Source organism: Bradysia coprophila, unplaced genomic scaffold (assembly GCF_014529535.1).
Source record: "Bradysia coprophila strain Holo2 unplaced genomic scaffold, BU_Bcop_v1 contig_373, whole genome shotgun sequence".
NCBI lineage: Eukaryota > Metazoa > Arthropoda > Insecta > Diptera > Sciaridae > Bradysia > Bradysia coprophila.
Window position 1 is genome coordinate 351,406 of NW_023503632.1, and position 27,091 is coordinate 378,496.

At 33.9% G+C, this 27,091-nt stretch overlaps 2 protein-coding genes across 4 annotated transcripts in view; one reads left to right on the top strand and one right to left on the bottom strand.

Moving 5' to 3' along the window:
- The window catches only part of LOC119082063 (leucine-rich repeat and fibronectin type-III domain-containing protein 3), a 32,884-nt gene extending 6,035 nt beyond the window's left edge, over positions 1 to 26,849 (top strand). Inside the window, exons 2-9 of one of the 2 annotated variants that reach the window (XM_037191399.1) lie at positions 21,534 to 21,694; positions 21,774 to 23,072; positions 23,131 to 23,621; positions 23,698 to 23,845; positions 24,235 to 24,380; positions 24,440 to 24,546; positions 24,618 to 24,798; positions 25,762 to 26,849. In XM_037191399.1, the coding sequence (XP_037047294.1) occupies positions 21,534 to 21,694; positions 21,774 to 23,072; positions 23,131 to 23,621; positions 23,698 to 23,845; positions 24,235 to 24,380; positions 24,440 to 24,546; positions 24,618 to 24,798; positions 25,762 to 25,891 (2,663 nt within the window). In that variant the 3' untranslated portion in view covers positions 25,892 to 26,849. The remainder of the gene's footprint in view (positions 1 to 21,533; positions 21,695 to 21,773; positions 23,073 to 23,130; positions 23,622 to 23,697; positions 23,846 to 24,234; positions 24,381 to 24,439; positions 24,547 to 24,617; positions 24,799 to 25,761) is intronic. The other variant, XM_037191400.1, reaches the window with a different exon arrangement.
- Positions 1 to 27,091, bottom strand: part of LOC119082062 (rab3 GTPase-activating protein catalytic subunit) — a 47,228-nt gene that overhangs the window by 13,382 nt on the left and 6,755 nt on the right. The gene's annotated exons all lie outside the window — the stretch shown is intronic.

Sequence of the window (27,091 nt, forward strand, 5' to 3'; positions counted from 1 at the left end):
TTTTCTCCCTCTTGTTTTGACAGGAAAGAAAAAGAAATTTTCTCCACCGTACTGTCACCTCTGGAAGAAAGTATGAAATTCCAACTCAAACTGTCAGAATTTCCAATTTTCGTCCCTCTGTAAATAAATAACTAATTCATATTGACGGATCATCGTCCTTCTATAAACGGCAAGTGTTGCGACCTAATCACAAACAAATCTGTTACGTCTTTTGTTGAACGCGTTGTAATGTTGCAAAGTGTTCGATACAAAATCTTTTGATTTATTAGTGACCAGAACCAGAACTCATCTCTTTTTTTTGTCTTCACTGTCGATGACTATTGATAACGACTTTTCCTCTTGGGGTTTTTCAAATGAAGTGTCTGCCGCATTTATCACTCTTTTCGTCTGGAGCACCTTAAATTGCCTGACAAAATCGAGACACCCTAGTTGAAAGACTTTTTTTTAAACATAGAAAAATTCCACAGGTCACATCGATTTTTTTCGAAAATGCCGTGTAACAGTTCAACTCAAATTCCCCTTCCATCACAAAAGGCAAGTGACGTTGGCATAGAAAATTCTTCTTAAAATTTCTTCAACTAGAAAAGAGCATAAAGTTTGAAACTTGTGCAATTAAAATCGTGAAAAGACGGAAATCATAATTTAAAGTCTACTAAATTGTGTATCTTATTGATTTTAATTAAGAAAAAATGATGAGAAATTTTTATTTAAAGACAGAACTGAATAACTGGTATAGTTACAGTTTTCTCGATCATGATTAATATTCACATACACAATGCACAACATCATTTTTGTTGTATACAGCATCTCTGCTCTCTCAGTTCGTTACCATTTTATTTGTTTCCATATTCTACACAAAATTTGATATTCTTAACCATAATTTATTAAATATCCCAATCATAATATTGAAATAATGTAACTATACGTATTCGTACATACATGTATGTATACCGACCAAACATAACATTATTTCAAATTTATTCTTACAACATGATAAAACGTTAGACATAATATTTATAACATCTGGTCAGGTAACTAAAAAGAAAATGTTTAACTGGGTCGCCTCAATTACGCTTTATTGGCATTCGGTATTGCTGATAACCCGATCGGAGAATATATGAAGCGAAAAAAAATCAACATTCTCTTGGGCTTTTAAAAACGTAATAAATATGACCGCGTTGCAGATATAGATCGTTACAATAACAAATAAATATGCAAGCCGAACGGGGATCCGTTGCATTAACGTTATTTAGTGTGAGTAAGACAATGCAAAAGTGGTCAGTTCACCTAAGAATTATTTTTTGCGTTCGTATTAGGATCTGGTTTGACAGTTTAGTTTTCGGTAATCGGTTTCTTGACCGTTGAAAATTGCTTTAGTAGTTTTTCAAGACAGGAAGACCGTAGCAGACGCTGCAACTTGAGTCCCGTACGATCCTGTACATCTTTTTTGAAGCAGATTTCAATCAATGAAAGTTACTTGATTTATGGGCAAAAAAAAACACTTAGAGCCGAGTAGCCTTCCAGTTCTAGAACCCCTCACGATCCACCGATGCTATTTGAAGGAACTTTGCTTTCATCGATTGGTATCGTCAGTACCTATCATTTTCCTTTTCGTTTACACTTATGGGGCCTATGTTTCAGTCGACATACCAGTGAGTAGACAGTACATTACAGTGTACATACTAGTAAAATCCTGAAACACTAAGAAACCCTCGCACAGGTAGGACTGACCCAAACTGAAAACCCACAATTGTCACTAGTCTCTTCATTACATTATAGAAATGCCATATGTTATCGACTAAAATGACAAAAATAAGCGATGAACTATGGCTAGTATTCAATTAAATAGTAAAACGAACCTGCAGTAAAACTAAAGAAGTAATAGATTTGATATAAAACACACAGCGATTTGTTAAACAAAAGAAGTAATAGATTGAATCGTTATTTTGTAACTTGTTTACTTTTTACAAAAGGCTATCCGAGGTAAAATAAAATTTTATTTTCAAATGACGATAAAAAATAAACAAAACATTTTTCAGGCATGTAATTGAATAGGTTATGCATAGGTATTCTCAACTGAAAAAAAAACCGGGATAATTCTACTTGTGCGTTTCATCAAGTCATTTAGAGACATGGGGGAAAACCACTTGATATAATTGACGATAAGATACATCCACTATTTATCAAGTCGAGAAAAAGCCAATTCAAGTAGCGAGGTCAAGTATCAGCAATAATGAAGAGAGTAATTGCGATAGCTGAGGGAATTACCTAAAGAGTAGGTTTACTAAAAGAAAACTTGGTTCGTTTGCTTCATTGTCTTTATGTAGAATTGCATTTACGGTTTCATTTTTTGTTCATTATCGAAGATGGTTTTTCATATCTTGGAAATAATGGAATGTTTGACAAGAGCAAGAAAAGACTCTGGAGTTTTATAAATTTTTAAACAGAAATTATTGAATCTGTTACTTCTTTTGATAGAAAATCCTTTGCTTGATTAGGTTTTACATAAATTTCGCTATTAAAGCCGCCTGATTAATAGCCAGACAAAAGCTACTTATGTCAAGTCACCGTTTTAAGGATTTCAACATAAAATTGTGCATAATTAATGGGAAATCGCATACGACAGAAACATTTAAACAAAATCTACTCACGTACCATATAGCATTCAATTTATGATACCGTCTCACTGCAACAGACTTTGTATTTTATTCAAAAATTTACAAATTGACATTTTAAGCAAATTTAATTGAAACCGATTGCCCAGATATCAGAAAAGTTCAAACATTTTTAATTAAGTTAGGAAAATGCTGCTGTCATAATTATTTTCGAAATAAAAAGTTCTCGATGTTAGACTTAATGCGCTGTGTTGTGCCGGTATAACACTAAATTATTGAAATGTCTGAGAAGCGACGGCAAAAATGTATACGATTCCATGATTGAAATCTGTGTCAGTTCTATTTAATTGAAGAAATGAAGATAACTTTAAGGTGTCACTTTCAGCCTATTGTAAAAAAAACGGAGTCTGGCAACACTGCAGACAAAGCTAGATTGTAGGCTAGATACGTCTTTATACGACTAATTTTACAACTGCTACAAGATTTTAGCTTAGGAACTAAAGTAATGGCAGGAACAGTTTCAAAGTTTTGCAGCAATTTTGCCTCTACTTTTGCAACAATGTAGCCTTGGATGCAGTGTTGTCAGACTCAGTTTTTTTCCCTCAACTAATTCAGGGCGGTGTCACTTTCGATTACAAGTTTTTTGTTATTGTTACTTCAAAAATGTTTCACGGATCTATGCTATGAGAATGGTATATATACAGAGATGTTGGAATGATGATGCGCGACAAATCATAAGTAAATTGTCGTGTACCGAAAGCAACATAAAAACATGGAAAGTGGATATTTAAACGGCTAATAGAGCGATGAGTTATCATAAGTAAGAGCAAAAGTATGTGGAAGAACATGCAAAAAAAAAATGTTATACAGCGACAATGGATCAGCAAGAAATGTTTTGTTTTAAATTGCGTTTTTTGTGAATGAGTTGCATTGAAACAATTTCATTAACAAATTTGAAAGGAAACAAAAAAATCTTTGTGCAATGACACCATTTTTCATTGAAGAGGAAAAATGCTGTCAACTGCAGCTTTTGCTTACGCATTTTCTCTTATAAGTGTAATGGAGACACATCAAATGAGATTCTCGTTTTTTATTTTGTTACATTTTTATTAGCTGTTACAAATCGCTCAAATTGGTTTATATGTATCGTGAGAAAAATCAGATAATTTTGTATTTAGTCCAGGTTTGCCCAACTCTTGCTTCATCGCATAAATGTATGAAAATGTGACTTTCTAAAACAAGACACTAAGAAAGTAAAGCATTTTGTTCGCACAACATATTGTGTATTGTTATTGCATTTTAACTAAACAATCGAAACCCTCTCGTGGAGTATGTGGTGTGTGGTATGTACATGGTGTTTTTTTTTGTATAACAAAAGCTGTAACACAGGTTTTATGTAATAAAAATTGTTCAATGATACATAAAATAGTGAGTTCCAATGATGCAGGCCCGTAATATATAAGACATAGTATCACAGTGTAATGTACTCAGCGTTCATGTTATTTGATTTTTTTTTCTGTTACAAAGCGGTACGTGTACACAAACGAGATCGTTGTAATTCCTACCTGCTCAGTTATTACTCTTATTAATATAAATCAAAATCTTTCGTAACAGTAAACCGTTTTTTTTGCATTCTTTAGTAATGACAAAACATAAATATGTCTGCTCGAGTCTGTTGATGTTAATTATTATTGTTGTTAATTGCGTAAATCAATATATCAGCATCAGAAGTGGCTGTTAGTGTGAAAGTTCAACTTGGCTTTTTGCTATGATCTTGTACAAACATTAATTGGGAAAGAGTTAATTTAGAAGAATATACAATTTGGCTGTGGCATAATAACCTTGAGTACACGAATTCTTTAACCACGATTTTTCGAAAGTGACGCCTTTTTAGTTTGAACGGTTAGAAAATACAATTTTTTTTGAAAAGTCTCATTCAATTTTTGGTCATGAGAAATGTTCCCTTGAAGTAAAATTTGTATTAATATTTCTAAGCGTATCGTCCCTCTTTCAATAAATTCCCTATCATAGTACATTAGTTCCAATCGAATCGAGGAACTATAAATATTCATTTATCATTCCATGGGTGGTGTGGTAATCGATGATGTGATAGATGTTACATCTGCAAAATTGAATAATCATAAGCACCTACACCGAAGAAGAGCTAACTGAATTTTTTTTTGAACACGAACAAGATGACAACGAATGGTTTAACAACAAAAAAATGCTTCAGAAATACGTTGATTTGATCGCAGAATGGATTACGTCTCACGTTAATTGATTGAAGCGATACAGGAAAAATTGAAGTTGTTGCTTGTAGAAAAAATATTTTTAAAATCTTTAAGACAGCTTGAAACTTCCGAGACAAGCTAACCTTTTCCGAGAAGGTTAATCGATGACCTACGCCTCATGTGGTCTTATATCGTAGAACGAGTGTTGAAATGGATACAAGATTTTTTATCATATCACACTAGGCGATCAGCAACAGAAGCAGAAGTAAATAATGACCAACACGGCAATGGGATTGCCGTTTCTAATTGTTTAAGAGGATGAGAAGTGGAGTTACTGTAGTTCTATTGTCAAAGACCAATAACAACTGGAAAAAGAGAAATTCGATACGAACGCTGTTGTGTGAAGAGCAAGAGCAGGGACCTATTTTGAGAGAACGTTTTGCCATATTTTCTCGAACCTATCCACATTTTCCTACATTTCCTCAAATATTTTAAAATTCTGAAAAATTTGGGAAAATTTTAGGAAAGTTCGGAAAAATTTAGGAAAATTCGAAGAAGAAATTTAGGTAAATTCAGAAAAACTTACGAAAATTTGTACAAATTCTGATAAATTTAGGAAAATTTGGAAAAATACGAAAAAATATCAGAAGTATTTGAAAATATTTTCACAAAAAACGGACTACCCAACGTCCGAACCCGAAGATCCCAGATCATATACAAAGGAAAGATGTATTGACATCACAATTGAAATCATTGAACACAAATTATGATCTGAATGGAATGTACTAATGTCGAAAAACTGACCAAGCCGTAAAATTTTATGTTTATCTCATTAAACCTGACATGAGATTAAACAAAATTGATTGGTTAAAGCAAAAAAAAACCTCACCCATCCAAGCATTAAATAAGAGAAATTCAAACCGAGACTTTTGGTTATAGGTAATAGCGTGGAAGGCAGAATATATGAACAACTGAACAAAAAAGATTAAAACTGAGACCGACTTCTTGTCCAGCCTTGTCACATCAAATCTATTATTACTTACAGTCTGTTTTAAGAGCTTGGCTTTAAGATGTTTCTTAAGTAGTGGGGTTGCAGGTTCACTTAAGACAGAGTACCAACAGATCATACACTCAAATACCTCATCCCATTTCATCATATTGTAACAATGACACCAAATTTACATTAACCTAATGATGAATGTTTGCATCAATAACATCAATGATCTTTGATGAATGACAAAACATAGTTTCAACATTAGCAAACCAATTCACTAATTGAAAAGTGAACAAAAAAAGGAAATTTCAGTCACATCAGAAGCTCATTGAAATATAAGCAATTGTGGTAAGTCTTAAGGTGTGTACGAATTGAATAAGTAAACACAGACCCGATATACATAATAGAGATACACCGAATATCGATGTGCACATCAACAAAAAATGTGCTGACTCGTCAATAATTCAAAGATTATTCATCATCATACCTTTTGAGTCCGATGGCTATGTGTCTAAGATGATATTTATAAACGAAGACAGGCTAACAACTTTGAATTTCTATAGACGATGATGCAATGGCTGTTGAATAATGCCAAGAAACAAATTTTTTCGCATAAATTTAACACTTAAAAAACATTGATAAAACTGCAGATCTCTTGAAATTTGGGGTAATGTTGTGCAGCGTTTGTGGTGTCAAATTATGTTAGAAATTGTATTATGCTAATGCTTTGAAAGCTATCGAATATTAGCAAAACTCTTTCGGTTAATGCTACCGAAACATTATTAATAATCAAAATAATATTAAATTGATATGGTGTATTGAGTTCAAACATGTTTCTGTTTAATTATGCAAATTTTTGCAGTTATTTTCTAATAAACTATACCAAAACATACGATCATTAAACATGGAAAATCTTAATTAAGTTAATTGCTGGTACATTATAAACTCTGTGTTTGTGTGTATGAAGCGTTATGTTGCTACGCTATAATGTACACCATGTTCAATATTCCCATAAATAATGGTATATGATGCCTATGCTGCCTATGCAGACTTGTGTACTGTGTACTGTATATTAACTGAAATGAATTGTTTTAACCAGAAGGTAACGCTTTCGCTTATTTTCGGATATAAAAAATGTGTTAATGAATTGGTTCATTATTGAGAGGCTCAGAACACATCAGCAATTTTTATTATAAATAGTCAAGGTTGTTGGCACGCAGAAAGGATGGGCTGAAAACCGGTCACATAATTTTACATTAGTTTCGTTCAAAAAACTGATTGTGACAATGAATTGACTTGAAAGTAGCAATTTCAATTTTTCTTTTAAATTACAAGTATGCTTGGTCTCTCCATTCATCAGTCACAGTCTTTAGAATTTGGACGTCTCTCCTAGCTACCAATTTATTCTTTACTACCTGCACGTAGCGAAAGTTGACCATTACATAGCAATTTGCTCTCAGCGAAAATGATTCATTAGTAATGGTAACCATTACATGTTGACTATTTTCGGTCCTATGTGGATATCCACTCTAGTAAACCAGAATGCATTGGTTTCTGCTATGCACTTCATTGGGAGACTCGGCAAACTCAATCGTATGTTTTTGAGCACCTTGCTTAGTGACTGTTTTTCGACAAGTATAGTTGTATACCATGCCTTCGGCTCGAATATGAAAACTTTACTTTCGAAAATACAGTTAGCGCACACCCCTCCTCAACAAAAAAGAAGTTTTTCCGAAATGCTCCCAAAAGCTAAGAAAGGGTATCGATTCAGGGACCTTTTGGGAGCTCAGAACAGCATTCAGTAAAATCGGACCAGCTCCTTCCGCATACAAAATTTTTCATTTCATGAAATTTCATACACCCCTCTGAAATCGTTTTGTCACAGAAGTTCGGTGAGTGGACATATTTTGATCGAAGTTAATTTTTATCTTATAGTCAGAGGTCATACCTTTCTAACGATACCCCACTCTTGAACCGGGCTCAAATCCACTGCAAACTTTTTATTGTTTTTATTTTTGCTTGTTTTCTCGTCAAAAACAATAAAAGCAGATGATGAGATATGATTGAATCATTATGAATCATCAATTAAGTTGCATTTATTCTTAAATAAACATTTAAACGTCATTGCCTGTCTGACATTTACTGTACGTTTTAAATGTACATAGTGCACGGATAAGTAAACCATTGGTCTTATCGTGTTTTTGGGCGATTGAAACGAAGAACTTTTTTTGGGTGCTTGTGACTTTGCTTTTTATACAAAATTGTTACCTAATGCAATGACCTACTTTTGCAGCATCCCTTGTTAAACCGACTATTGCTGTCAACAGTATTAGAAGGCAGAAAAATTTAAAATTCTTTACTAAACTTCCTCCACTATCTCTGTAATGTTTTCCTCTTAATTATGTTGTCATTATGTTACAACCTATCTGCTGTTTTAACGTAAAGGTAGATAGAAAGAACCAAAACGTCGGTAAAACTTGTATGTTACGTAAAGAGCTGCACACGAAAAATCGAAGATCCGATCATCGACTTTTTCATCAATAATTTTGCGAAGACACATAACTCCAAAAAAGTGTTTTGATGCCACTAATATGGTTATCAAATATTAAATTTGAATAGCACCGTTATGTTAAAGCGATTTTATGTAAATTTACGTTATTGTTATTCATTGAGTTAATATGCAAAACGTTTCAAGTCAATGGACGCATTTCAAGGTGGTTATCGACTTGGTGACATTTTGTAAAATATTCTTCACATTCTTTAGCATATAGAAATCCTTGTCGTGTGACGCAAATTTCGGTAGCCAAAGGTGGTGGTGGGGGATACATATTTCGCGTCATCAGATTTGATTAGGACAATCAAATTTAAGGAAACCAATTTAATCATTGGCTTTAAAACGGAAGCAAATTAAAGGGGAAAGTCTACGCAGATGCGTTTGCACTCGCTTGTGCAACAACTGACACTGGTAAATCAATGTATTGATTTTTGTACGAAAGCAGAGAATAGTTCAATATCACAATCCGTAACAGTCGCACATAAAAATCGTTAAAACAAAAATGTTTTACGGAAATATCGAAGAAAATTTCGTACTTAAATGGCTGATATCAGTTTACATACGTAAGCTAAAATCATAACCGATATTTGTTGTTTTGAAATGAACAACCCATGGACGTGCACCAAATTTTTCAAAGCAATTTTTGTCAGATTTTATACTTTTCATCCATGCGGCGTGAATAACCTTATTTTCTCCACTGAAATAGGGGTGAGAAGATGGCGTTTTGTTTACGCTCTCTCTGATGACAATTCAGGTGGGAAAATTATTATTTTCTCAACTCTTGTTTCTAAAATTGATGTGTTGGTTTCGTGGATAAAAACGGCTATTCCCGCCATGCACGGATGAAAAATTATGTGTTCACCTCGGTGAGAAATAGGAAATGCCAGCTCGAGTGAATTAGGACTATCGCTTCGCTCAGGCCGCAAACTTTTGCACTTGATGGAATTTACTATTTTCTGCACTTGGTAAACAAATAACATCTACGAAATAACTCGGTCGAACAAGGTTTATAACATCCGATAAACGACTTGAAACAGGAAGAAATTATCAATGAAAATTCTTTTAGTCGGAGAAAACAACGTTAGGTACTCCACTAATGTACAGAATTCATGTATACATAGGATAAACATATATAGACAGTATATACCAGTATAGACACACTGTACACACAAAGTTATCTAAACCAATTCTGAAAGGAAAATTACAAGATTGAGAATGCAAGTGAAAATCGATTTATTGTCGGAAATTAGCTTTTTTTGCAACAAAAATCACTGCTAGTGTACCTTCGCCTCAGAAATATATGTAATTCCATAAAGTTTCTTGCACGTCGCACGTCTGTTCATGTTGGATAACAGATTTCGAGAGAGTAAAAGATACATGATGTGTACACCGAACGATTCAATTAAATTTAAAAAATGTAACGGCGTTGCTCAACATTTTATTGGTAAAGCTTAAGATCTGTGGTTCGGTTTTTTCTTTTCAATTTTTTTTCTATTGAAGAAATTATCAATCAATCGCAGGAAAAGGAAGTAGTTTTAAATTGATAAATACGTTTTCCATCTGAAGTCTCTGCAAAGTAATTGACTATGGAGGACGATAGTAACTTAAGGATTCAGTGTTCGTGCATTCACAGCAACTATAAATCTTACATAAAACGATAAACCCAAACTCTTATTAAGTCTCTTGAGACGTAGTAATTATGTAATAAATTTTATGGTCACACATTATAACTGAAAAATTAATAAATTGGAAATAAAAAAACAAAAAATTTGCATTTAATTCTGACTGAAATTAAACTTTCGCTTTTTCTTATTCATTGAAGACCATGATGTCCATCATGATGTCATTTTCCAAATTTTAGTTACAGCATTAATGGGAGCGTCTCTTATTGACATCAACAGTCGTTAGATAAATTAATTACTTCAATGAGCTGGAGTGATATAATCATCTCGGTTATTTTTGTAAATAAAATTGAAAATTACTTCAATGATCCTTAAATTGAGTAAAATTGCCTGACCATTTTTAATTTATTTCTATACAGAGGTAGTGAAATTTCAGTATGAATTTGCTTCAGTTGATTTTCAGCTGATCCACAATCAAAACTGTTTATACTTGTTTGTACGGTCAAAGCTGCTACAAGCAAGTGCGTGATAGTGGTACCACCGTATAAACTAAACCGTTTTGATTGTTTTTGTGGATCAGCTGAAAAACAGCTGAAGCAAATTCATGCTGAAATTTCACTGCCTCTGTCTGTAAGACTGATATCATAAAGAAAAACGAGCTAACTGATTTACTTTGCCATAATTAGGCTAGAACATTTATTGTTGTCGAAGTTCTAATTGCTTATTTGGACAAAAAAAGCCTATGTCAGCAGTAATATTGATAAATGACTTATCAAAATGAATGCAAAACGGATTTTAAAAATAGAAACTTCCGTACAAATACAAAGATTACGTAGAAAAACTAAATATTTTATGTAAATATTAAACAAACTGTATGTCATCAGCAAGCGGGTCAACATTTGTAAAAACTGAATTCTATTAGAGAGTTTACGCAAATGATGTATAAGTAAACCAATAAATCCGAATTTATCAGTAATAAGTCAGATGGTTAAAAGTCAACCTAGGTGGTAAAAGTTGCCAGTTTATAGGCCAAAAGTATGAAAGTCGAAAGTTATAGAGATGGTAGGATGGTGGATCATGTAGAGCAATTAAGTTTTAGGAACCAACCTATACGACAATGCACAAAAACGTGAAATAACGATCTAATTCTTGAAGTTCTTGGGTTGAGAAGAGTTAGAAGCGACGGAGGAGGAACAAATTTTACATTTTGATTCCTAACTCGACCTCAGAAACACAGTTCATGTAAAAGATCCAGGAAATACCATCGAAAAATGACGGTCCTGACTCTGTCGTCAGTTGCAGCTCCTCAGGATGAAGAGATAAGAAAAAAGTTTGGTCTGCCAGCTTATTCCTAAGGCTAAAAGAATTGAGAAAAATATTTTCCCTCGTTGATCATTGCTACCTCGTCTCAGCACAAGAACTTCAAGGTTTTGATGGATTTTGCTAGTTTTTGTGGGCTATTTTCTTCATTTTTGAAATATTGAGGTCATTGAAGGTTGGTTCCTAAAGTTTAATTGCACTTCATGATCCACCATTGTAATGTACGACTTATAATCTTTGAGCTTATAACTTTCACTTTATAAGTGGTTATAATAGATTCAGATTATAAGTTTACTTAAAAATACGTCGTTTGCACAAGCTTTCTATTAAATATAAAAAGGATTTTTAAAACATTCGAATTTAAGAAGCAGAATTTTTTAAAGCAAATTTGAAGAGCTATTTATACTGAAATCCATAAAATTATGAAAGACTTTGAGAAAGCCTAAACTTGACTCACTTTTTTTTAAATTTACAGAAAATTTAACGAGTACGAACACATTGTTTAATATGCACCATAATTATAGCGTGTGCATATTCCAAGAGCCACACTATTTAATTTCAAATGAAAAAAAACTCCAGAGATTGAAATGTGATTGTGATTGCCAAAATTAACAAAAACGCAACCAAATTTGTAAGTTGAATTAATTGCGACAAACCTTAAAAATTCATTAGTAAAAGCTTTAGCGAGGATTCAGATATTTTCTTGAGTTGTGTGTACACTCTCATATCAATCAGTCATCTTCCCGAACAGTATTCCTATATCCCAAACGAAATGAAATGTTAAGTTCACCAGCGATTACAATATAATTGCAGAGAATTTATGCATGTGCGGCACCATTAAAAGCTTTATATATAGACGATATAGACGGAACATAATTCTATAATCATAACCAAAACAGCCTTGATGTGTTACGTAATTCCTCCTATATAGATTCGGTACACGTATATTATGACGTAAGGTTTTTCTTTTTTGTGTGATAAAACATTATACCACTTAGATTGTTCTGTTTTTTGTTGTGCTCATTTTTCTTTCGCCTTTAAGATGAGCATAAAAGCCGGATTTTTAGGTCAATTGAAAGAAGAAGAAAAAACAAATCAGTTGTATATCTAGGTGTTTGATTGATTTTTTTTTGTTATATGGTGTATAGGGCTGCTCTATGTACAGCAGTATAGAGAGAGTTTAATTTTAATCAGGACATTTCGTTCGGTAAGTTACGGTAATTGAAAAGTATTGAAATGTAAACGAACTGAAATAGGTAGTTTACGGTGTTTCGCATGATGAAAACTCATCAGCATAGACTCTATTAACGAATGTTGTTTCTGTTTACCGAATTCTTAAGTCTTAAAATCACGGTTATCTATTCAGAGTAGTATTTATGGTGTGTAGATAAAACAAAACTACAAGAAACAAAAAGTATATACCGACGACTCCTACTGTGATAGCCGCAGCGATTTTTTGTATTATTTTTTATTTTCTGTATGGATAAATTAAATGGAGCTACAGTTAGACAATATATAAATGAATGTAAGACATCAATAGCTATTAATTATGGTACGATTGTTTGGCGTTCTCTCTTTATGTTGTCAAAACTGATTTTCAATATTTATTCAGTGGCACACAATAAAAGGATAACGTTTTTATGATTGTTAAAATTGTGTGGCAATAAATTTTCGATGTTAGACGATTACGCTTAATTGCTTTTTCAAAAAAAAGGTCGACTAATATTTACAATTAATCGCCCCAGAAAGTAATAAGTCAAACGAAATGTGAGAGTATGCAGGAATCAGTGGTCAGGAATTAACTGAAATCATGCAGTCTAATATTGAAGTAATGGACAAAGTGATTAATTTAACTGATTAAAGTCGTTAGTCTAACACTAATTCCGGAAATATTTAACAGCACAGCGGTACATTTGCGGCAAGCGGCAAGCGTGTGGTGATGTAAATATTCAATCTATTACTTCTTTTGTTAAAAAAATCGCCTAATGTTTGAAGCAATTTCTTCGTCATTTTTGGATGCATATTGTTATATGAAGAGAACCTACGCAGTGCTCAAATCTGTAAGATTCTTTAGGTTTTCTAATTATATTCATTCTGTCTTTGTATGTCCCATTGCGCGCAACGTCCGGAAAAAACGAGAAAAACGGTTTGATAAGAACCTGATAAACAAATCAACAGATTTTCGTAAGACGTTTTTTGTATTGTCTGATACCATCAAAACCGCGGCTCCGACACTTGCTAAAGTCCATTTTTAGTTGTAAATACGACAAACATCCCTATTTGTTGGCAAAATGGATTTTATCATGTTTAGTAACAATCGAAAGTACAGTACGTATTTGTAGAATGTGCAACTGGTGTAACTTCCGTAGCCTTCGTGAGTTTTCACGTTGAATTTGTCTATTGTTTACATACAAAGCCCGTCAAAGTGTGACTATAAGCACGAACTCATTCTCAAAAAAGAAAAAACAAAGAAATCGTAGCCGGATTTGTTTTGGACGCTTTGGTGCGAGAACCCATTAAATAGCTAAAATGTGTTAATTGTCTTGACGAAGGCAATCGACTTCTTGTTTGAAATTCAATTGAATTTTTATTCATCAATTAAAATAATTATGAGACTATGCAAATGGCATAGTGTCGCCTCAAGCGAATCTATCATTTTCATTCAATATCAGAATGCGACTGAGTTATTATAACTCTACGCGATCTAAAAGAGATCTGAAACAGGAGTGTAGTAGACCATATATGCCGAGACGAGATGGATAATTACAAAATAACTAACGCTACTAACGAACAGTGCTTTACCATTTTTTACCATTCGATGAGAGGATAAATTAATTGAAAAAATGTTCAATCACCTGGCCACTTACTGTCAACTTGTTTTCATTATTAATTTAAGAGTGTAGAATAGAGGTAGAGTAGAAGCAAAAAAAAAAAAATGGGTAAAGAGTTCATGAAAACCGCAAGAAAACGAGAAATCATGTTTTTCTGTTTTAAAATAACTCTTAGACAACAACGGCTGATGGAGATATAATATGGTAATCGTTCAATAATGTGTGATTCATATTGGGCTCAGTCGATTACACGTAATATTAGTTTTAATGATTGTAACAACAACAGCAGAATAGCAAAAAAAAAAAACGTCTGATCTTGTTTACCAGTTTCACCAAAGAATTCTGTATGAAATTATGCTCTCGACTAATGGTTAACATGGTACCATGAAATTATCATTGAAATTCAAATGAAATTGCTGTTGACCCATTTTTTTATAACATTAAATGATCGCTTATTACATGTGGAATGCTCTCGGCGCATGCAAGATTTATTCTTTTTTTCTTTGAACAATTTTTTTTTTTAATAAAGCGGTCAAACCGACAACAATAATAATATCATTTTAAAGCGAATACGCGAATAAACATTGTTGAACCAGAGAATAAAAGAACGGAGAAATAAGGCAAAACACTAATTATTATCTAACCATTACAGTATTGGATGAAGAAGAAGTACCGAGTCTTTGATATAATATATTGAAATCAAAGTTTCAGAAGAAACAAACGCAAAAAGAGTGCATATCATCGCTGGTGGATATTGTCTTGACTACGATAGCATGACTTGTGGGAGAAACTAGTCCGATAATAATGTTATAATAAGTATACGTTTCTTCAATTTATTCGTTATGCTCGTGCAGATAGAACGATTCGGGTTCAATGTTTCGAAGACTTTTGTTCGCTTAACTTGCTGAAGAGAAAAAAAAATGTTTTTTTTTCGTTGTCTATTGACTATTAGCTAATTTGATAAAACTAATTGAATTTTTTGTTGTGTTCATTTCGTTTATATTTTTTTTGAATTATTGCCTTCATGCCGTACAAATTTGACTGTGCTGGCGTACGCACGTGCACGCCTATTTTTTCAGGTAACATGCACGAAAGTACATTCAACAAGAAACATTCATTTTCAATAGACACCAACTTTATGTAATTGTTATTTCGACCACTCTACATCGGTCGGAAGAAGACGAAGAAAAAAACGCACAGCAAGAGTATTATCGGTAATTGATTCGATGCATTGCTTCGATTAATTAGACCCGATATAATTGCACGCAATTAAAAACATGACATCTACCATTTCCAGTTTACGGTTTATGTTGTACTAATAATATACCGACGTTGTCGGTCCGACCATTATTATCAATTTTCTGTGTTTTCTAAAATTCTTCCATTTTTTGAGAAATCATAAATTTTTGCCCGTTCGAACAAAAAACCGTTTCCGATTTTGATTACGGATTGATTTTACAATTATCATCCGGCATTGGACGTTCGAGATATTTCAATAAATGCTAAAAATTTCTTTAGGGAAGTTGAGGTGCTGTTTTTTGTTAAATCTTGCGTCCAGTAGAAGGCATGGGAAAAGAGGAAAAGTAGGAAAATATGAAGTCAAAGACGTTGAAACACTAGAGTGGTATATCTTTTACATCAACAACTATTTACGACAATTATTACATCTAGAGATATTACGTGAGAAGCTTTCAGGAAAACATCGTGACTCCTGGTGCAACAGCGGATCTGCTTTTTGAGACTTCTTGACTTCCTGATAAAACTCGTCAATACTTGATATGGTTCATCATATGTCAGCATTTACCTCCACAGATATACGTAATAAACTAAAAAAAAGTAAAAAAAATGGGAAGGAAGGTTCAGTAACTATTGCAGCAGGAGTCAGCAAAGCACCGATTTTTTTTTCTTTGACGCTTCCCTCTCTAGATGTAATATAATGTCCTTTGAACTACATATTTTTCTACTTTTACCGTTTTCCCGCACCTCCGTTAGGCCCCATGGAAACAGAAAATTTTACATGAAAGAAGATAGACAAGTGAATTGCGAACTGCATGTCGAATCAAAACACAGAAACTATACTTCAGCCACTACAGCGCATTCGTCCCTGATATAATTATGAAAGATATCAATGACAGGCGATGTATTTAAATCATTTGCACAACCTCTCTACCATCTACCCATACATTTTTCATGGAGGAATTTTTTAAACTCATAATTTTCTGTGCGGCACAGCCTGTCAATAATCAATTAACTTGAGCGTAACTTGTAAGACAGCACACAAAATTAAGCTTCATAATTCAAATCTTGTTAACAACTTTCAGATCCACGGATTATATTTCTTTTTGATGCGGTGCTATTTGATGAAAGGTACAATGAAATCAATAGAAAATAAATTAAATAGGTTCCTGTGTGGTGCGTGTTTTTGTTAACCTCGGTATTAACCCACTTTACCCGCCTTACGACAAGACCTTACAAGAAATTGGCCTTACAATTCTGTCGGTCTTTTTATAGCAAAAAATGGGAAGCTACGAATTGGAGGTTTTCTGATTCTTAAAAACCGGTTTCGGTTGAGAATTGTTTAATCGAGTTCTGTAAACTGGTTTAGACGACTATCACCTGTTGTTGATAAAGACTTCCAGAATAAACGACAAGCTCTGACTAGTGCAGTCTTATAATAGCAAAAAGAGTGTTACAAAATGAGGTAACTGATTTGAAATCGATCTCTTGAAAATACTTAGATCAAATGAAGTAATAGATCCGATAGTAAATTGTTGATATGCTTGCCGTCTGTGAAAGGTAACAACAAATTGTTAGAATTTCCTCTGTTGAATATGTTCATTGTTCAATTGTAAATATGTTGTGTAATATCACGAACCGTTTCAATATGAGCAAAGGCATCAAATCAGAAAAACGTGAATTTCAAATTTTTAATCACTCATTTCTACATCAAGGAACCTAGAATCATTTGTACCAATTATGTGTTCCGAGGTTTATAGTGCAACAATGTACTTTGTACAAGAACCTCCACAAAAGCTGAGTTTGATTCGTTAATTGGTTGAAAATGTTTTTTTTTCTTGATTTATTCGTGCTTCAAAGCGTCTGCTATTAAACTTTCATAACTCAAAATAACCATACGACCATCACAGCACAATTGAAATTAAGAAATAAAAAATTGATTATTTTTTTTCGTCAAATTTACAAATCAACACAAAAAAAACAATCTGATGAATAAATGAAGGTAAATTCAGCGATTTATTAGAAATCGAAATGATGAGTCAAGGTAAAAACCGAATGAAAAGAAATCCTTTGCCCATATTTCTTACGTAACACCAACAACGGCAACAACAACGGAACAAAACGCCGCTCGTAAACAAAAGGGCTAAATAAAAATGCCGATCATAAAAGTAAATATTTCACAAATATATTGATCCGCTGGAGAAAAAAAAAATCTGACTTATAGTGCTTGCTTATCAATTTACTGCATAACACACAAGAAATAACAATTCACTTACAACTATTTCTCTATGAGAAATGTGAAAGAAAATAAAAGTTTTTTTTTCTTTCTCGGATAAATGATCCTTAAAATGATTTTATTGAAAAAATTTTGAAAAGAAGAAAATGCCATACCAAATGGTGGATAAAATTTAATTTCTCGTTATTTTCGAAAAACTTTTCTCTTTTGGTATACATATATCCGAACAACCAACCGTTCGGATAAAATCAAAGGAATAAACTTGGGGTATTATACTTGAAAAGCACACTAGCTAAAATTGAATTTGTTATGATGTTGACGTTAGGTGTAATACGTAGTGGATATAATACATGCTCTACTCTCTCTATGATTCGTTTATCAAAAATTCTAAGACAATAAATTTGTGGAATGAAAATGTATGAAAGCCTGCTAATTGAAGATAAATTATTTCGCTAATTTAATTTAATTGAATTATAGTATGGAATATGGAACGTTCAGTCCTTGGTTCAGTGACACCTTATGTATGAATGATGAGATTTAAATTATTTGAATGGAAATTGTGCAACATCAATCGCTAAATTATCTTGTCTGTTTCGATGAAAGAACCTGCAGCATTTTGGACAATGCGACAACAGGGCCTATTTTTAGGAAAACAATTTATCAGAACTTACAAGGATTCACCGAATTTATGTTTTGGTAAACTTAGATAAATTCTGGTAAATTTTGGTAAATCACGCGAACCATAAATTCTGTAAATTTTTGGTAAATTTTGGTACAGTCAAGCTCATTCTATTCTTGTCGTGTTACAAATGGCTTGTTTCTATATTGTTCGTACTTCTCCCATTTCTCCATAACGAAAGTATAGCGAAATGAGACAAACAAGAAAAATAGGGAGAATTAACCGAATTAAGACATTTAGAATAAAACCTGAATTTAGAATGTAATTTTGGTAAATTCTGTAAATCAATTTTAAAAAAATGAGGCAACAATCATTGGCAAATTGTTAAATTTATTTACCGTATTTACCACCATTTTCCGAATGTTAATTGAATTCATCGAAAAATGAATTCGTTAAATTTTCGGTAAATTATGGTTAATTTTAGCAAATCAATTTTCCAAAAATTGGCCCTGTGCGACAACCATTGATAAACCAGCCATTATAATCAATAGATCAAGTGAAGTATTACGTAAAGTTCGTAAAACTGACCTATCATTCAGATATTATGTACTTGAACACATCAGAGACATAGTGATTGTATACAAACATACGCAATATTATGCTGACAAAATGTTAGTGCTCAATGTTGACACCAAATCATACTTCTAACTTCTAATATCTGAGAAAACCGGTAATGCTCGTTTTCAGTTTGTCTTTTTTTTCCAAGATAATAATCAACTGTTATGTAAGCAATATCTTATGGTATTTTAATGATCTTATAGCCAAAGATGCTGTAGGTGACATTGTGTACATATATACAACATTTGTGCGCGGTGTGTATAATGTGAAATAACGGAAAAACTTTTAATGCTTTTATTTATATCATCGCATAGAATTCTAGAATACAACAGAAAATACTACAGTTTTTTTATGTATGTATCATTCATTGTCTATTATGTTTGTTCGAGTTTTAAGTGAATTTTATTTGGTAAGAGAAAACATGCCACAAAAAAGTCTTGATATTAAATAAATCGGATTAGTGGGAAAGATATTATCACTGAGAAAAAATGTTCAATTTTTTTTTGTCATCGTTGGTTCGGCGGTTGATATATTTATTAAGCATTACGATTTCCTACGACCGACGACAGCGGGAATGCTATCGAATGACGATGTATAATATAAGTCACTTTATAGAATGTTGAAGCCGTTACTTTTCGATATAATAATGTTGCTGTCTTCGATAAATTCGACCTAAATAATTTAATGTTCTGTGTAGCATTCAGTGGGTCGTAGTCTGTGCAAGATTATTGTATATAGAAAGTAATCTTCCTTTTGAATACACGACGATGCACATAAATAATAATGAATCTTGGTTCACGATTCATGGGTATTTTGGGATGTTAGTTATTTTGACACAGTAACAGGCAATGGTTGTCTCGTGTATTTCTGTTCAGTAGGGACTTTATTGGAAAATGTTTCCCTAATTTCCAGTAAGCATCTGACATCAATATAGCTATATCAAGCAGACAATTAAAACGATATCTATAAGCCAATATCGTAAAATGTCCTAAGAACTGTTTCACTTTGTTCGGATGTAAGGGATAAGCTAGGGTCTGTATCATTCTAACATTTTGGTCATTCTTTTTCCCATAGTCTATTATTGGTAAATTTACCAGCACTTACGGTATGAAGTGATTTACCAGAACTTACGAAAATTTAAAAGAATTGACCTAGATTTACCAAAATTTACCATATCTTACGGAAATTTAGCATAATTTACCGAAATTTATCTACGTTTCTCAAAATTTACCGGGATTTACCAAGCCTTAAGGAAATTTACCAAAATTTACCGAGATTTACCAAAATTTGCTACAACTTACGGAAATTTACCAAAATTCTCGGAAATTTATCGAAATTTACATAGATTTAACAAAAATTACCAGAACTTACGGAAATTTAGTAGAATTTATTACCGATATTTGCTAAAATTTACAGAGATTTACCAGAACTTACGACAATTTACCAAATATTAACTGAATTTATCGAAACATAGATTCGGTAAATAAATTTCAAAATAATAGGCCCTGCTTCCTCACATAGGAAGGCCAACCGTTGCTAAAACCAAAGCATATATTAACACACTCTGACTCCCTTTAACTTAATTCTGTGTGATGTCATTCATCATTTCATCGTATTTTCGTTACAAATGACAATTCACTCACCGAACGGCTCGTTTACAAACTCAATGATTTCCAATTTTCTTTCCTGTCATGTAATCTCTACCATAATCTAAATTTTCCATAAATCACACTGTACTTTGTGCAGACTGACACGCTCTCGTAGCAATGCTATAAAATGACAAAATCTAATGTGGCATTATCTTTTTCGAATAGACAACCAGCAGAACCGAGAATTACTAATGCATCGAGACATACATAAATTTTGTGATTTTAGGAATGCTATGTGTTTAGCCGCAAGGGACATAACTGGGGTGTCCCAAATTTGTTTGTTTCCATGTGTTCAGCATGTTAAATTGTACCAATCGTTGTAGAATTATGTCAATGGTCTAATGTATTTTACATTCATCATAATACTGAACAATGGCATTTACAATGCTAGAGTGTTTCCATGTAAAAACGTCTTCTTGGCTCATCATATTGAATAGTGTTTCCTAGCGTCAATGCGATTTAATGGAACATTAAGTCTCTGTTTATTTGGTGTGAAATTCGATAATTCAATTAGAAAAAGAATCAAATGTTGCCGATAAATTAGAAGTAAAAGTTGAACGAAGAAATGGCAACATTAAATGAAGTAGAACCCGTTTCGGGTTACCTATATAAATCGAAAAAGTTTATTGCAACTAAATGCAGCCAATCAAACATTTAATACCGTAAAACATTCTCGTATTTTGGATATTATGGTTACGTTGGATGTTGTATATATTCATCCATCCATCTTCAATGTTCTCCGTAGACAAAACTTGAATCAGATTAAACGAATGCCGTATAACGGTTCGTTTGGATTTAATATGTTCGACGATTAATATCCAATGAATATCTTGCGGTTTTTCGCTATATATAATGTGAGATATCACAATTTGTTGTTTGAAACACTTGTCGGGCAAGGTCGATGGTAAATGATGTCACATTTGTAGATGTAATTGCTTTCAGAATATTGTAGAAATTGATAAATTTCGGAATTCCTTTAACAAGATTTTTTCTCTCCTTTCATTCAAGATCTTTCCAAGATGCGTGGACTCAACTACATTTTCTCGACACTATTTCTAATCAACTCAACATTAGCACAATGCCCGTGGCAACGAGATGTCCCCGATCTACAAACATCTTGCTTATGTGCCTACAATTTGGGCAACGAACTATCGGTACAGTGTGACCAGGTAAGTGATTCGTTAGATTTGTTGCATTCCTCTGGACCGTGGTAATTAACTCGTTCAAACATTTTTTGGAAACGAACAGGTCAACTTTAGCTTATTAGCCGATGCCTTAGACAAATTCTCGCGACCAACACCAATTGATTTGCTTTATGTAAATAATTCGACCATCGACAAATTGAGTAACAACATTTTTCAAAATCTCCGAATACACAATCTGCAGCTGAGCAGTTGTAACATAAAAACCGTAGACGAATTTGCTTTTAAAGGCCAAGAAAAGTTCCTTAAAAACTTAAATTTACAAGACAATTTACTGGAAGAAGTACCAATAAAAGCCCTTCGACCGCTGTCCATATTAAGCTTATTAGATCTATCGAAAAATCGCATAGCTAACATACCGGACAGAGCTTTTCAGGGACTCGAAAAGCTTGCTACACTCAAACTTAGCGACAACAACGTAACACTGTCGGTGAATGCGTTCAAAGGAATGGAAAACAGCCTGAAAAACTTGAATCTAAAGGGAACGAAACAGAAACGAGTACCTGAGAGTGTTCGCGGTCTGAAAATGTTGACTTTCTTGGACTTGTCACAAAATGGCATTCGAGAGTTACCAGGTCCGAAAGGCATTCGAACATTCGATGGTTTGGATACATTAACAGCCCTAAACTTGGAACGGAATTTAATTCAAAATCTTGGAGAGACTGCCTTTGCTGGCATTCGAAAAACGTTGAGTTCGCTCAGCTTATTGAATAATTTATTGGCCGAGTTTCCGGTTGGAGCGATACATTCCTTAAAGGAGCTTCGTGTTTTAGACATTGGATTCAATTTGTTGACCGCACTGCCAGAGACTGCGTTCCGTGGAAATCCCAGTATAACTCTTCTAGCATTGGATGGAAATCCACTTCCTACCGTACCCGAGAGCGCTCTTGCTCACTTAAATCGAACGCTAAGAGGACTTTCTCTTGGTGGTAGATTCTTGCACTGCGATTGTAAATTGCAATGGGTTACCGATTGGATACGGAATGGAGACTTGCAGGTGACCAGTAGAGAAAGAAATCCACAGTTTTGCGGAACGCCAACGAGGTTACATGACAGAGGATTTTATTCGATTCAACCAGAAGAACTGACTTGCCCAGAATCAGACATTGATATAAATGGGCCGGTTGGTGTCATTGATTCTTTAATACCGAAAAATCTGTCCACACATCCTCCAACAACAACCCGCTTAACCACACAGAGTACCACAACTGTTCTAACGACTTCACCAACAACAACGGAACAGACCACACCAACTACAACAGTTGCTGTTTCAACGACGAATTCAACTACTCTGCTGAGTAAAATACTATCAACGACGACTTTACCACCTTCTTTCAATCAACAGGTAAGATCTCGAATCTTTACTAACCGAATTGTCGTCCCTAATGCAATTCCTATGACAGCCCAAGATATCGAAAAATTCACCAACATGGCATCAGAGTGCTACAGCAAAGCAGAGACCACCATTAGTTCTCGGATACCCGTCAAATCGTGGCACTCGTGTCGACGATGCTGATGAAGTTCAAGTGAAAAATGCATTCCGACAAGACAATTCCGTTATCATCCAATGGGATTCAGATACAGCGAATATCTTAGGTTTTCGTGTCGTCTACCGACTGTTCGCCGATAAAAGTTTCAAACAGGGCCCACCGCTTGAGGCCAGCGAACGAGAATTCAAAATAAAAAATGTTCCTCCATCAGAGTGTATCGTGGTGTGCGTAATATCATTGGAAGAAATCAACGTGACACCGGAAACTGTGCCTTATTCTCAATGTCGAGAAGTGCGAACAGTTTCGTCACCCACATCAAATATGGATAAAATTACGATTGCTACTAGTGCAGCCATTTGTGGCACCATTATTGTGGCAGTCATAGTTTTCATCGCTTCGAGCAGGTGGGTGAACACAGAGCAAACAAAATGTAATTTCGAACGGAGTTGAGGTTAATCCATTTCGTTTCTCATTTCTTAGACGAAGATCACGAAAAATGCAATCTCTTAATTCACCACAAAAGAGCCCACTACCAATCGGTGGATTGCCGGTCAACTGTTGTGGACCAGCTGGCAGTCCTGGACCATTGGGATCGATTGCAACTTTATCCGCATTTAATCATCACAAGGTGAGTCGAGTAAAAATTGTTCTAATTTCACTGTAATCAGACCCAAATCATCGATTATCTTACTTTGTGGTCGCTCGCAATTGAATCATGCAGCGCATCATGCCTTCATTCAGAGAATATAAGAAAAGAATTACGGAAAAACGTAAAGTATTCCGGTGTGAACGTCTCATTGAACTTGATTTTTATATTACATTCATGTGTGTGGTGAATGCACTGTATATACAGTTCGTGCCGTGTTTACACTCTAATTACCTTTTGTGTTATTTGTTAAACAACTCTGCTATTTACATAGTTTTACAATATCAAGGCGAATGCAAATTCGTTCTGCATTGTTTTGCTCAAATTGATATTGAAATGGGTGCAATCGTTTCTGTTTTCTCGTACTTCAGCAGGATTGGGATCAAGTTTCAGCGTATAGTGGCCGGTCAATACCACGACCACGAATCTATCCAATGGAAAATCAAGGCATTGCAGATGATCTAAGAAGTCATGTATCGCATTTCTCTGGTGTTGTCGGCAAAATGAACAAGCAGAGGTATTGTCCTACTTAATAGTACCATCAGCACACATTACACCAATAAACCTTTGTTTCAGCGGTCGATCAATCGCCGATGGACAATCTCATCACAGTTTTTCAAATCATTCACACAGAGGCTATTTGGGATCGGCATTCCCCAGCAATTTAGTTAACTCAAGACCAGGTTCGAATGATAGAAAATTTGTAATAAAAGTGTCCGAGCTCAATATGATAAAACGAAAATAAAATTTCCAGAATTACGCCAATCCCGTCAATCATTAGCAGCCAGTGATCGAATGTCTCGGGCATCGTATACGAATTCGGTGCATGGACCCACACAAAGTGTTGCGTCAAGCACGCGAAGAACACGACCGAGATCTCGATCACGCGATCAATTAAATGGTACACATATTCATTCACACCGGCCGGGAAGTCGGTAAGTCTTGAGAATTGTTACATCTTCATTTTGTTGTGTAGTGACGTGCATGATGCATATTAATATTTGAACAAAAACAACAAAAAACCGTAATTAAAGATGACTGAATGCATTTTGTATTGTGTGCATTGACACACAGTCAAATCTGTTATCGAAAACTTTTTCAGTAGTAAACGACACACTTTAACTATTGCAGTCTGTTATAGCAAAAAATATGTTCAAACAAATGAAGAAAAAGATTTGAAATCAATCTATTGAAAATACTTAATTCAAATGAAGTAGTAGATCCGATAGTAAACTTTCAGATAAGCTTGCCGTCTCTGACAGGCTAATCATACAGAATCTCCTAGCATCATAATTCAGCCCTGATTAGCTAATTTAATGTTAAATTTTCAATTTTTGCAAGACAAATTCCCCAAGATGCCCTGCCGTGCCGTGTTAAGCCAAGACACCGCATTGTTTTTGTGCTTTAGAAAGCTTTCGAAAGGTCTGAGTTTCTTTTGGATTCCATTGGAAAAGTGCAATATTTTAGTGGAATGCAAGAGAAGTTTAAAGCTTTCGAAATCTGCTTAAATGCAAAGACACAGATCCGACACGACAGTGCCACCACGATCTTATTTTCTTTATTCAACATTAAGCAAGTGTCGCGAGTGAAACCCCTAGTCGTTTTTTTTTACACTGAATTGTAACTCTTGTAAGTAAAGGTATTTCAGCCGCTAAACCGATAATTGTATGTTTTCTAATGTTGTCGTCAAGCTTCTACGAAACTTACGAGTGATTTCTATGCGATGATTTAAATAGAAATTACCTAGACAGCCACGATACACCCCCTTCATTATAATTGATAACAATACTTTTCGCTGCAATATAATTCATCTATCATGTTAAAGCTTATTATAATCCAACCAAATATCCACTTAACTCAATTTACAACAACAACAACAACAAAACTTTATAATTTAGTTTCTCCACGTCTGGTTCGACTCATACATTAAACAATTATTGTGATACATCTGACAATTGGACCGATCATGATATGGATATTTATATGGCTAGAAATGCAACAACACGCAACGGTTTGGTACCATTATGAGGAAGAATTATTTTAACATCTTGATGTTATGAGATTATATTCGATCAACATTTCTAACACAGACTCTATGATTTATTGTGAGTTTGCAAACGCCCTCTGGCCATTGCTTTCTTTGTCATTCATTTTATAGTTAAATGAAATTTAAATGCGCGCTTGTTTTTATCGTATACACTTGCCGCAAAATAGTTTTCATCATCCACATTTTCCACATCATCCACATTTTCCACGGCATCCACATTTACCATATCATCCACATTTTCCGCATCATTCACATTTTCGACAACATCCACATTTTAAACATCAACCACATTTTAAGGGACACGCCTGAATTTAACAAAATGTGTCAAAATGATGAAAGCTATTTTGTGGTTACCGTATTGTTAATTTGTGTTATGTTTGTGTAATTATTTATTTTAAGAGAAAAAATACAAAATGAGAGGCGATTGAATGAAGAAACGACAAATTGACCGAACATTTGTGAGGGAAGATATTGTGAATCGCCATATATTATTCCTTCGAATTTATTTTTTCATTACAACTCTCACATTGTATTCTAATATCTAGTCCTGCTATATATACAACAAAAAGAAGCGAAGCGTCAGAATAATGGAATTTTACAATTTAAAGTTAAAAAGTTTAAATTTAAAAATGTACAAGAAAAACATTCTGACTTTGCTCCGAACCGTAGAAAATTTGTAAATGATTGAATGAAAATAATGTGACAAGCAATACATTTAAGAGTTAAACGAAAATCCGCTGCATTAAGAGAAGAGATTGAACATAAACATATCATCCCGAACACGATAACACAAGTGAAAGAGTAAAGAAAAAGAAAAATGTTAAATTGTTAACAGTACGATAATAAAATTGATTAAGAAATAATAAGAAAATTGAAATTCTAGTTAACATGATAGAAACAAAGAAGTTAACAAGCATTTTTAAAACTGAACAAAATTACTATTGTATATGTGTAGACTAGACATACTAGTGTGTAAGTCCGTTTATTATGAGCATAGAATTTCGAAACATAAAACATAAAGTGTGACAATTGATTGTGTACAGAGAAAATATAAAATGAAAATATGGGCCACCACATCTATTGGATCAGTGACGGAGCGTGGCGTTTTAAGGGTGAAATCAATGCTAGGCATTTGTAAAACTTGGCTAAATTGGTGAAATTTGTAAAATTTTGCGAAATTT